General features: G+C 44.0%; 1 protein-coding gene across 3 annotated transcripts in view; it reads left to right on the top strand.

Annotated features, from left to right (window-relative positions):
* The window catches only part of ZDHHC6 (zinc finger DHHC-type palmitoyltransferase 6), a 175535-nt gene that overhangs the window by 131820 nt on the left and 29721 nt on the right, over window positions 1-13994 (top strand). For all 3 annotated transcript variants that reach the window (XM_069239390.1, XM_069239389.1, XM_069239388.1), the window contains one exon: window positions 12173-12340. In XM_069239390.1, the coding sequence (XP_069095491.1) occupies window positions 12173-12340 (168 nt within the window). The remainder of the gene's footprint in view (window positions 1-12172; window positions 12341-13994) is intronic.

Here is a 13994-nt window from a genome sequence, read left to right on the forward strand (position 1 = left end):
AAGGACTCAAACAGTCCTTCTAACACCCTCCCTGCAACGTAACATGACCATTCTAAAGGGGAATGCACCCACAAAACTGCAAGAAGAATCACAAATGGAGCCCTCCCCCTTGCATCAGTCCTGTTTCATTGCCCTTACTCGACTCCAACTTTGACATCCTTTTATGAGCCTGTACTGGTCCTTGAGAAGTTGCAGGTTTCTGACACTTTCAGCTGAGTGATGGTCTTTACTGAGGCAGTGCTCCAGAAATCCACATCACTCTCCATAGTGCCTTCGCCCTATGGAGTTTTCGAGCCTCCCAGCCAAACCTCTGTTAGCTACCACTTACTTGATGTTGGCTTCCCCGTACCCTTTATGAGTTGCTCCAGAAAAGAGGGCTCCTAACCCACCAAACACCCCTCTGTTTGCTATGGCACCAACACCTGTGTCAGAGCTGTGCTTGAGGCTGCAGGCACCAGCTCTTATCTTGAATAGGGTAACCTGTTCTGGTGAAAGCGAGAGTAAAAGTAAAATCTTTTCAGGATGACCCCCGCTGTACAGGCCTTCACGACATGTCCAGTGGTTCCCCAGAATGGATGCCCTATGCAAACCAATTATAATGCCAGAATTTATCCTCACAGTGATAATGATGATAATAAGGCAAATCTTATTCCTTAATGTTATAACGATGACTGCTCCATTGCCAAATGATAGCTCACTAGTCACCTCTCCTGAGGTTTAGTTGGACTATACCTCTGGACCTCTTTGTGAGGAGGTTGCCTGTTCCACAGCTGTTATCCATGAAGCAGCCAGATTCTGAAAATTCCTCTTCCCATTGAAGAGTTTAAAAACAGTTTGTTGACTTTGATTCTGCAGCCTGCCTCTTCTGCCTTAGAGACTGCTGCCATTTCAGGCCCTCTTGGACCCAGTTCTTGGGACTAGCCCCTTTCTGCTGCTGCTGCTATTTGGCAGATCTCTAAGTTGTATATATTAGTTGAAGGCAAGGAGGGGTGAACTTAAGGTTCCTAGTCTCTAAGAGTTTTGTGTTGTAGGCATTTGCATCTAACCAGGAACCCAGTGCTTTCCCGTGCAGATCCCTGAGTCAGTAGTCTAAGCACATTGAAGCTTTGTGAAAGAACAAGTCTGTATATACTATTCTCCAACATCACATGCTTGCTGGTGTGCTACTCCTGCATGCTTTGGGAGCGGACTTAGTTGTCAATGAGTAGCCTTCTGAATCCTGTTTGAGGCCCTTTTGTGTAGTTGGTAAAAGATGGCCAGGACGCCACCAAACAGACTGTGTTCTAGACCGGACACAGCTGACTTTATCTTTTGATCCATGAGCACTTCCTCCACCATACACACACACAACCGGGATGCGTTCCACTGATACTTCTAGTGATATCTATGGAAACTTGATGGACTTGCCATTCTATGGCTTCAGACTATTTAAGAATAAGGCTGACTCAGCCCTGAAGTGCTTTAAGCAAAGAAGTGGCATTGTGTACTAATTGGGCTTGGCTTCTCTGGCACTCCAATTCCACCAACAATATTGTAAGTTCTGGGGGTTCTTTATTGGTGATCCCTTTAGTTTGAAACAGCTCTATTATTGTCAGCAGTGTTTTTCTTCAGCCTGCCGGCCAGATGGTACCTTGATTAAGCACCACCAGCTGCAACAGTCCTCTTCCTCCTCTACCACACCTACTGAAAACCTTTATCGTTTGCCCTAGGACTAACACAATACTGCAGGGAGGATGCATGTTGCATGATCAACCATGAGGCACTCCCATATGCTCTGTCACTTCCATCTTCTAAATTAACCACTTACATCCAATTCCCCATATTCCTTGTATGTTTAAGGAAGCTGTGACAGGACTGTGTGCAGGTGACTCCTGAGCACGTTGGACTAGGTGAGGAGAGTTTGGTGTTGGGAGCTGCTTCATCTCAGTCTTTGCCCTCCTCTTCCCTTTCACCCATGTAGAACCTTGTCTCACATTGGGAAGGCACGATGCTTCACCTTGACCTTCTCTGCTTGCACCTTCGTGTTTGGAAATTGAGCGGGAATCATTTGAGTACTTTCAACCTGCCTTTAGTAGTTATAGGTCTTACAGTCAATGCATGCCCCCCCTTCACTAAATCTGTTAATTCAGGCTTCTTCTCATACTTTGTGATATGTTGTTTGAGGAGAAAGGTGAATCATCGTGGGCACAGTTATCTGATATTTTGCAGTTTGTGTTTGTGTTTTTCTCTGGGCACTGTAGAAGATAACTCATCAGCAGTTTTTTAAATGGAAATATAGAAGTGCAGATACTCACTGTTTACTTGTTTGATCCAGTGAACTTCTGGTAATCTTCCATTAACTGTGTTGTAGGAGTGCGGAGAATTGCACATACTCTCCATTTCAAATTGAAGAAGTGCAGGTACTCCGTTCCGGATTGTACCTTCCCAGTTAAAGCCCCGCTTGTCCGTGTTTTTTGCCAGAATAGCCATAATTGTCACCTGCTGGGACCTTTGTTGCCTCCTACGCTGTTCATGATTCCCCAAAGTGACCTTAATTTACCTTTCACATTGTTGCTTGGTTCCCCGTTTGAGTCCAGGCACAGCTACTGTCTGAGCCACCTTACTCTGAAAATGGTTCTCCTTATTGCTGTCACTTCAGCTCACTGATTGAGCGAACGGTTGGCCTGGCCTTTGTGCTCCTCCTCAGTTTACTGTTGTCTTTATGACAATTTGTTACTTCACATGAGGGGTTTCTTCCTGCGTAAGGGGGCTTCCTTGTTTCATGTTGAACAGGTGATTATCTTGCTGCCTGCTTCCCCCCTCAGTGCATCTCTACCAGAGAGGAAGAGAAACTGCAAGACTTTGACACTCATACTTTGAGCTTCTGCATTGATGGCATTGTGGCTGTCGTGCTGCCAGGCAGTTGTTTCTGGAAGCAGTTCTTTATACCGCACCAGCTGTATCAGCCTAGAGGGTGATCCGGAGCGAAAAAACACATCAGTCCTCTCTTACTTGTAATATTGTGTTCGATGGCATATGTTGCTGCAGATACACATGTTTGGCACAGTCCGCTGCCTGGTGTTGGGCTCGGAGTATTACAAGTTGTTTTTCTTCGAAGAAGTCTTTTTGGTCACGGGACCGAAGGACTCCTCCCTCCTCGGCTCCATTGCGCATGGGCGTCGACTCCATCTTAGATTGTTTTTTTCCGCTGTCGGGTTCGGACGTATTCCTTTTCGCTCCGTGTTTCGGTTCGGAAAGTTAGTCAGAATCTCGGAAGAAAGCGTCGGTATTGTTCCGTTCGGTATCGGGATAGTTAGGTACATCGACACCGATCATCGGAAGACTTTGGGATAGTTTCGATCCCCCATCGGGGCCTGGTCGGCCCGACCGCGTGCGACATCGAAGCCGATGGAACGGACCCCGTTTCGTTTCTGCCCAAAATGTCACAGTAAGTATCCTTATACAGATCAGCACTTGGTCTGTAACTTGTGCTTGTCCCCCGAGCACAAGGAGGATACCTGTGAAGCCTGTCGAGCCTTCCGGTCCAGAAAAACACTCCGGGACCGAAGAGCCAGGCGTCAACAAATGGCGTCCACGTCGACAAAACAACGTTTCGACGAGGAAGAGGAAACATTCTCGGTTCCGGAATCAGAATCCGGAGACTCCGACGTCGAACAACAGCAACAAACTGTGAGTAAGACGTCGAAAAGTAAATCCATCGACAAACCGAAAGCCCAGGGGACGCCACTGCCAACAGGCCATGGCTCGACCCATAAAACAGGCGACCCGTCGAAGGCGCCGAAAAAGGGCACGCCCATAGCGAAGACACCCGACTCCGGTCGAGGGACCGCCATGGAGCAACCTCGGAGCCGAGAAAGCGGCTCCGAGAGACAAAAACAAGATACCGGCACCGAAAAACATCGGCACCGAGAATCCATGCCGAAAGGAACAAAAATTCTGTCGGTGCCGAAACCGAAAAAAGATTCTCTCTCGGCGCCGAAAAATACCACACCTTCATCCTACTCAGAGGAACAAGGAATAAGTGGCCAAATGCACAGATTTGGACAAGAGCTCCAAAGTGTAGAATCGGACTACACACAAAAGAGACTGTACATCCAGCACGACACAGGGAAGATATCAACCCTTCCCCCAATCATGAGGAAAAGAAGGATCGGACTTCCAAAGGATGACGCACAACCACAAGCCAAAGTGGTTAAAAAAGTCACGCCTCCGCCCTCTCCACCACAGGCATCGCCGGCACAAACACCGCCACAAATGCACTCACCAGCGCAAACTACCATAAGTCATGACGATCAGGATCAAGACGCTTGGGACCTGTATGACACCCCAGTGCCGGACAATGATCCCGAGTCATACCCCACAAAGCCGTCACCGCCAGAGGACAGTACCTCATACTCGCAACTGGTGGCTAGGGCAGCAGAATTCCACAATGTCCAACTGCATTCCGATCCTATAGAGGATGATTTTTTATTTAACACCCTCTCGGCTACACACAGCCAATATCAATGTCTCCCAATGCTACCAGGGATGTTACGGCACGCAAAACAAATTTTTGAAGAGCCCGTAAAATCAAGAGCCATCACCCCAAGGGTGGATAAGAAATACAAACCACCACCCACAGACCCAGTGTTTATTACTTCGCAGTTACCACCTGACTCCGTGGTAGTAGGGGCAGCTCGCAAGAGAGCAAATTCACATACATCTGGCGACGCCCCACCTCCGGACAAAGAAAGCCGAAAATTTGATGCGGCAGGGAAAAGAGTAGCATCACAGGCAGCCAACCAGTGGCGCATCGCAAATTCACAAGCGCTGCTGGCCAGATATGACCGAGCACACTGGGACGAGATGCAACTTCTCGTAGACCATCTTCCCCAGGAATACCAAAAAAGGGCGCAGCAAATAGTGGAAGAGGGACAAACGATCTCAAACAATCAAATCCGCTCTTCACTAGACGCAGCCGATACTGCAGCAAGAACAGTCAACACTGCTGTCACCATAAGGAGACACGCTTGGCTACGCACTTCAGGCTTCAAACCTGAAATCCAGCAGGCTGTCCTTAATATGCCCTTCAACGAGAAACAACTTTTTGGCTCTGAAGTGGATACAGCCATTGAAAAACTTAAAAAGGACACAGACACGGCCAAGGCCATGGGCGCACTCTACTCCCCGCAGAGCAGAGGCTCTTTCAGAAAAACTCCATTTAGAGGGGGGTTTTGTGGCCAACCCACAGACACCACCAGCCAACAAACAAGAACCACACCATATCAGGGTTCCTTCCAAAGGGGAGGTTTCAGGGGATATCGGGGGGGTCAATTCCCAAGGAGTAGGGGAAGATTCCAGACTCCAAAAACACCTCCACCTAAACAGTGACTTTCAAGTCACGCAACCCCTTCACACAACAACAGTGGGGGGAAGACTAAGCCAATTCTACCAATCTTGGCAACAGATTACAACAGACAATTGGGTATTAGCAATAATCCAACATGGCTATTGCATAGAATTCCACAACTTCCCACCAAACATCCCCCCCAAAACACGCAAAATGTCACCACAACATTTAGAACTTTTAGGACTAGAAGTTCAAGCACTACTGCAAAAGGATGCAATAGAGTTAGTACCAGTACAACAAAAAAACACAGGAGTTTACTCCCTGTACTTTCTAATTCCAAAAAAAGACAAAACATTAAGACCAATATTAGATCTCAGGACACTAAATACCTACATCATATCGGACCATTTTCACATGGTCACACTACAAGACATCATTCCACTGCTCAAACAGCAAGATTACATGACCACATTAGACCTAAAGGATGCGTACTTTCATATACCAATACACCCTTCTCACAGAAAGTACCTACGGTTCGTATTCAAAGGAATACATTACCAATTCAAGGTGTTGCCATTCGGAATAACAACTGCACCAAGAGTGTTCACAAAATGTCTAGCAGTAGTAGCAGCACACATCAGGAGACAACAGATACATGTGTTCCCTTACCTAGACGATTGGCTAATCAAGACCAACACAGTAAAAAAATGCGCAAACGACACCACATTTGTCATACAAACCCTTCACAAACTGGGGTTTTCCATCAACTATACAAAATCACACCTAGAACCGTGTCAAACACAACAATATCTAGGAGCAACCATCAACACATCAAAAGGAATTGCCACTCCAAGTCCACAAAGAGTGCAGGCATTCCACAAGGTAATAAGTGCTATGTTTCCAAACCAAAAGATACAAGCAAAACATGTGCTAAAACTTCTAGGCATGATGTCATCATGCATAGCCATTGTCCCAAACGCAAGACTACACATGCGACCCTTACAACAGTGTCTAGCATCACAATGGTCACAGGCACAGGGTCAACTTCAAAATCTGGTGTTGGTAGACCGCCAAACATACCTCTCGCTTCTATGGTGGAACAGCAAAAATTTAAACAAAGTGCGGACATTTCAGGACCCAGTGCCTCAATACGTTATAACAACAGATGCTTCCATGACAGGGTGGGGAGCACACCTCAATCACCACAGCATTCAAGGACAATGGGATATACACGAAACAAAATTTCATATCAATTACCTAGAACTGTTAGCAGTATTTCTAGCGTTAAAAGCCTTCCAACCCATAATAACACACAAATACATTCTTGTCAAAACAGACAACATGACAACAATGTATTATTTAAACAAACAAGGAGGAACACATTCAACACAATTGTGCCTCCTAACACAAAGAATTTGGCAGTGGGCGATTCACAACAACATTCGCCTAATAGCACAATTTATTCCAGGAATATAAAACCAACTAGCAGACAACCTTTCGCGAGACCACCAACAAGTCCACGAATGGGAAATTCACCCCCAAGTTCTGAACAAGTACTTTCAAATTTGGGGAACACCCCAGATAGATTTGTTTGCAACAAAAGAAAACTCAAAATGCCAAAACTTCGCATCCAGGTACCCACACCGCGAATCACAAGGCAATGCTCTATGGATGAGTTGGTCAGGGATATTTGCGTACGCTTTTCCCCCTCTCCCTCTCCTTCCATATCTAGTAAACAAGTTGAGTCAAAACCAACTCAAACTCATACTGATAGCACCCACATGGGCAAGACAACCTTGGTATACAACTCTACTAGACCTTTCACTAGTACCGCATGTCAAACTACCCAACAGGCCAGATCTGTTAACACAACACAAACAACAGATCAGGCATCCAAACCCAGCATCATTGAATCTGGCAATTTGGCTCCTGAAATCCTAGAATTCGGACACTTAGACCTCACACAAGAATGCATGGAGGTCATAAAACAAGCTAGAAAACCTTCCACTAGACACTGCTATGCATCTAAGTGGAAAAGATTTGTTTACTACTGCCATGCCAATCAAATACAACCATTACATGCCTCTACTAAAGACATAGTAGGATACTTACTACATTTGCAAAAAGCGAATCTCGCTTTTTCATCTATAAAAATACACCTCGCAGCAATATCTGCTTACCTACAAACTACTCATTCATCGTCTCTATTTAGAATACCAGTTATTAAAGCATTCATGGAAGGGCTAAAAAGAATTATACCACCAAGAACACCACCAGTTCCTTCATGGAATCTTAACATCGTCTTAACAACACTCATGGGTCCACCTTTCGAACCCATGCATTCCTGTGAAATGCAATATCTAACCTGGAAGGTCGCATTTCTCATTGCAATCACATCCCTCAGAAGAGTAAGTGAAATACAGGCATTTACCATACAAGAACCATTTATTCAAATACACAACAATAAAATAGTTCTAAGAACAAATCCAAAATTTCTGCCAAAAGTAATCTCACCATTCCATTTAAATCAAACAGTAGAATTGCCAGTGTTCTTCCCACAACCAAATTCTGTGGCTGAAAGGGCACTACATACATTAGACATCAAAAGAGCACTAATGTATTACATTGACAGAACAAAGCTAATCAGGAAAACAAAACAACTGTTCATAGCTTTTCAAAAACCACACATAGGAAATCCAATCTCTAAACAAGGCATTGCTAGATGGATAGTCAGATGCATTCAAACATGCTATCTTAAAGCCAAAAGAGAATTGCCTATTACACCAAAGGCACACTCAACCAGAAAGAAAGGTGCTACAATGGCCTTTCTAGGAAACATTCCTATGAGCGAAATATGTAAGGCTGCAACCTGGTCTACGCCTCATACGTTTACTAAACACTACTGTGTAGACGTACTAAATGCACAACAAGCTACAGTGGGCCAAGCTGTACTAAGAACATTATTCCAAACTACTTCAACTCCTACAGGCTAAACCACCGCTTTTAGGGGAGGTAACTGCTTTATAGTCTATGCCAAACATGTGTATCTGCAGCAACATATGCCATCGAACTGAAAATGTCACTTACCCAGTGTACATCTGTTCGTGGCATTAGTCGCTGCAGATTCACATGTACCCTCCCACCTCCCCGGGAAGCCTGTAGCCGTTTAGAAGTAGATCATAAATCTTAAACATCTGAACATTTGTAAATAATTATTAGAAACTCTTAACGTACATACATATTCACTCCATTGCATGGGCACTATTTATACCAAACAACTCCATCCTCACCCTCTGCGGGGAAAACAATCTAAGATGGAGTCGACGCCCATGCGCAATGGAGCCGAGGAGGGAGGAGTCCTTCGGTCCCGTGACCAAAAAGACTTCTTCGAAGAAAAACAACTTGTAATACTCCGAGCCCAACACCAGGCAGCGGACTGTGCCAAACATGTGAATCTGCAGCGACTAATGCCACGAACAGATGTACACTGGGTAAGTGACATTTTCATTCTTCTCTTCCTGCCCTTATTGTTACTTACTGGAGGTCTAACAGGGACAGACTGGGAAATGAAGGCAGCCATGGCAAAAAATGTTAAACCCAGAACCTACTCTCTTCCTCTCCTTCTATTTCCTGCCACTTTCTTTCCATTCTCTCTCTCTTTTTGGTGCCATAAACAACCGGGTGCCAGAGACGTAGGCAGTAGCCATACACCTTCCTAAATGTGATTTGTGAGGTTACTTTGGCAGTGTCCGAGAGTTCATTTACAAATACGAAGTTTCCTTTTTGGTTGTGGCCGCAGCTAAAATATGGTTTGTATAGTAAGCTTTACGAGCGAAAGAATGGTGTGAATAATTTGTTTTGACAGGTACGTTTAGAATCCTGGTAGTAGGAAGTTCCTCACTTATATGCCACTTGTTTGATTTCTAGTTTCAAAGTGTGAAGAAAGGTCGATCTCTTATTTTTACCATTAACTGATAACATGGTCTCGGGAGTTGTAGTCTGCTACTGAAGATTCCCAGTTGCTGAAGACTGCATAGGCTCATTCTGGCCCATATAATTCTAAGAGCTTGGAAGAAGCCCCTGAGAAAACCAGGGAGCTGATCTGACTCGAAGCATTGCAAGTTCTCAGTAGTTTCTTCGAGGGGTTTGGCTTTTCGTGCTGTCGGATATAAGAGTAGTGATGGAGTGGTCTGTCCATACAAGACGTGATCTGTAGGAACTGGAGAAGGCACAGAGTTTCCACAGCACATAAAGAATGGTCCAGAGATTTGAGTCTAGGCTTCAGTCACTTGGGTCAGACCACAGTCTATGCAGTGGTTAATGAGTTCAGTGGAACCGTTGGCTGTCTTGTTGTCAAAGTGCATATTCAGGTCCCGAGAACGACTGTTCAATTTATTTCCCTCCGTGAAGGCAAATATCATTTGAATGAGTTTGGTTAAGAAAAGAAAGGCGTTAGATTAGCATTAGTGCATAGTGTGACATTGGTTGCAACAAGAATCTCTGAGCGTGCCAATGTTAAGTTTTGTGAGTTAAGCAGAGTGCGAGTTCCTGTAGATAGTGAGTGCTCCCTGACTATCTGTCGCTAGATTTGATGTGCTGAAGGATTTCTTATTCAGGAGGGATGTTAGAAACTAGATCCGAGGAGTACCATTTTTTTTTTTAGCCATGTCTCGTGCAACACAGTACATTAAATGTATGTGAATATATGAGCTCTGATGATTCAATGGCATGTTTGGGTCATGAGCACATGTTAAGCGCGTGACGTGTGATTGAGTTCCAGGACTAGTAATTATGATGTGGAAATCTATAAAAGTCATAGCACCAACTTTGGTACCTCTGCTCTTTTTCCTTTGTCACTCATGGGAAGTCTTGAGTCATAGAATGTCACAGCTTAATCACATCCACTGAGTGAGAAAGATACTGATAAATGATTCAAATAAATCAAACGTTGTTCTCTTTAATTTGGAACCCTGAGTGCTGACGTCCTTTTATTTAGACTTGAGTTTCTTGAAATGTGGTAATGTAGACCTAATGGTGTATTTGTATGCTACCTTGCCAGTAGCATTGTGTTCATCAGTATAACTTACTTACATAAAGAGTTGCTTATCTTTCCATAACACACCACTGAACACCTCATTTCAGGGCTCAGTGGATTTCACCACAAGTTTTTATTTGGTAGACCTCCATTGGAAACTCTTGCAAGTTGTAGGGTGTATGAGAAACACAGGCAGGAGTAAAGAGTTCTCTACCTCATTAGGATTGCCTTGCAGTGTTTTCAAACATGGCCCGTGCTGTGAAGGATACCAAACGCATTATTTGACCCTTGTTGCAGATGCTGGGCCAGTGGCCTGCCGACGTCTGTAGTGGATATGGCACACTAGTCCTGGTCATACCAAATGGCCTTGTCGTACTTGCTACGATGATGAATAGTGGAGCTTTTCTTTGTTCAGATAAGTGTGATTTTGAGAGATCTTAGTGTGAAAATATGCCTCCTCATAGTGCATCAGACGTATTATTGCCTTAATATGTGCGGCTCTAATGTTGAACGCACAGTGGAATGATAAGGACTGTTTTGACAACCTCAATTACCCAGTCGGTGTATTGGAGAGAGAGTGTCAGATGAATAGGGCTTTTGTGAATTGTACTGTGATTCACTGAGTGCACTGCTGCCGTAAACTGGTGCGTCAAAAAATGCTTTAGTAAATGTCTGAAAGTAAATCGAGCCAAGCATAAAATGTAGGTTGCTTATTTCATGGCTCTTGAGACTTCTTTGTAAAATTACATGCGCTGTTGGAGATCTGTTCAGCAGACGCATGTATTCCTTAATTATAATAAATAAATAAAAACTAGCATTGCCTGGGGGTCCCTGCTTACTGATGGATGGCGGGATTGATAATTATTGAGCCATTACCCCTCTGCTAGCGTCTGAGTGGCTGCCGGCATACCCAGTGATTAAGGCATGGTGTAATAACTGTTATTATAGTCCTACATTTATAATAGTAAGTGAAGTCTCATTTGTTTACATTGTAGGTAGTAAACACTTGCAGAAAATTGAACGGAAGCTAAATATATCATACCAGGCTGGATGTCCAAGTCTCACTATGATTCTGATGTTTTTGAACACTGAACGAATCACTCCAGTACTCACATCCTCCTCTCTCATTACCAGAGCTCAAAGTAATAGGGTTCAGACTCAGTTATGCATATGGAGATAGATACCTTATTGTACCATGCAGAGCAGTTTCACAATTGCTCTTGTATGCCTGCCAGTGTAGCTAGTCCTGGACGTTAGCTTTAAGGGCTAAAACATTATCAACATGCCTCTTGCTGTTCTTGCTGTTTTTATAGCCAGGAGTGTGCTACACGTGAAAACGGATGTACTGTTGTTGTCCCTTTATGGTATGAAAGGAGTTAACCAGTGCCTCCCAGGTCACCTCCAGTACCTACACTGTCAAAGGAATAAGACTAGGTCTAGAGGACTGGGGGCGTGTTGTGACCTTGTGCAAGCAACATCACACTCTAGTGACTTAATATAAGGATTTTGACCACCAGTTGCCTTAGACAAGTGGATGTTCAGTCCCCCCCGGAGCGTCCAGGAATGAAGCAACCCTCATGTGGATGAGGATGAGGGTTCGACATCCTTGTATGCAATGATGCACCATTAGGCTCTGGGCTTCATAATGGCGTCCGGAGAAGGCTGCGTTATTTTGTGTTTGGCATGAGTTCGAGTGGGTGTCTTGCTTGCTCTTTAAATGTTACCTGTCGTTTCCTCTGTAGTATGAGAAAAGGGTCTGATGATCATTATCTTTACCAGTAATTATTATGTTTGTGTCTTCTCTACAGGCTAAAGATCGAATTCAGTATTATCAGACAGGAGAAACTTTTATTTTTCCTTATGACCTGGGTGGTAAATGGAATAACTTCAAGCAAGTGTTCACATGGTCTGGCAATCCTGAGGGTGATGGCATTGCTTGGCCAGTACGGGAGGGCTGCCACCGATACAGCTTAACAGTACGTATGTAGAAAACACTGTCCCAGCTGTCTGCTTCGGAAACGGATTGATATTATTTAATTAATGTAGTGTTCACATATGATTATTCTGTCCTCATCTTTCCTGCCTTCCCAACTGGTTGGGAATGTCCACACCAGGAAAAGGTTTCTCCAGAATATACTATCACATTAAAAGTTTTGTAAAGGGGGATCTTCTCGCTTAGCCCACCACTATCCATCTGTCACTGACTTACCCACTCTCCCAGTTTCTTTATCTCCACCAATCAAAGGATGCAGCGAAGAGCATCTCCCGATGCCCCAGTTCTACAAAACGTCAATATTCCATCAACTGGATCATTTCATATAAATCAGTTATTATCTATCGATCTTTCAGCATGAACATCACATTTCTTCAACTGAGAACACACATTACAATCTGGATGTTTCCAGAGCCCTCATAAAACAACTATTTTAGAATGCCTGTCATACTTTTGTTAGTTATGGTGTTTTTTCCCAACACAACAATCCTCCAGTAGTCCTTATTTCCAGGCAGAATGAAGGCCTACAGTGGGTGAGGGATTCATCTTCTCATGATACTTAAGGCTCACTTCATGAGAACCAAGATGGCTTTGGTGGACTCCCGGAGGCAACTTGGAGGCATGTTTCTATTGTAGAACTTTGTCGGGCAGCTACCAGAGTTAGTTTCTGTTCTTTCTGTAGGCATTGCTAATTGCTTACTTTCTTTAATGATGCAGGCTTTTGGCTAGGAAATTCTCCTCAGCCTGTTTACTGGAAGCCTGGTCTAGCATATCTTTTCACCTACCATGCCCAGCAATCGTAAGGCTTTGGAATCCTTTTCTTAGCCAGCTGAGAAGCCATATTAACAGAAGTAGGTAAGGAAAAATAACTTGTATTGGCATTGTAGCTCACTTAAACCTTGCACTTAGACCTTGCACTCCCTCGTTCACACTTTCACAGTGTGCATGCAGAACTTGAGAGCTGTGGCCTTTCTGCAAGAGACTACTCATTGAGTTGTACCTGTAGTTTTTGATGTAAGACTGGCAAGACTAGATACCCAGAAACAACGGTCTCATTAGGAAATGCCTTGCAAGGAATACAAAATCAATGCCGGAGCCTCCCTAGAGAAGTGGTGTGGGGCCTTGAAGCATAGGTTCAGGCAGGTAATGCCTCTGCTCCACAAGTGTTATGCTTCTTTTGTTGATTTTTGAATTATTTTATTTTCCAAGGCTAAAGATTATTCAGTTTCAGCCATTTAACTATGTGTAAAAATTTATATTTCACACAAATGTAAACCAGTACTGGTGAATAGCATTTCCCATTATAATAGCACCTTAAAAGAAGCATTGTTAATGGGCAGGTTTTGTCTCTTGTATGATCTGGTGCAGTAAACACATTTAGCAAAGCTTTACCAAAAATAATTAGTCAACTGCTATGTCCTTATGCTTCCTTACTGATGATCAAGCCTCAAAATGTAAGATCCTGCAAGTCGCAACAGACCCCTATTGTGGTGTTTAGACCAAAGCACTTTGATAATGTTCAGTATACTTTAGGATCATGGATCTTCCACTGAAGGAACATTCTATGTGTGGAAACGCTGTGTTCAGTAAGCAGGATGTCTCATCCTGCTAATCTAGAGCACCTAAATAAAAGCCCT

This window comes from Pleurodeles waltl, chromosome 6 (assembly GCF_031143425.1).
Source record: "Pleurodeles waltl isolate 20211129_DDA chromosome 6, aPleWal1.hap1.20221129, whole genome shotgun sequence".
Classification (NCBI taxonomy): Eukaryota; Metazoa; Chordata; class Amphibia; order Caudata; family Salamandridae; genus Pleurodeles; species Pleurodeles waltl.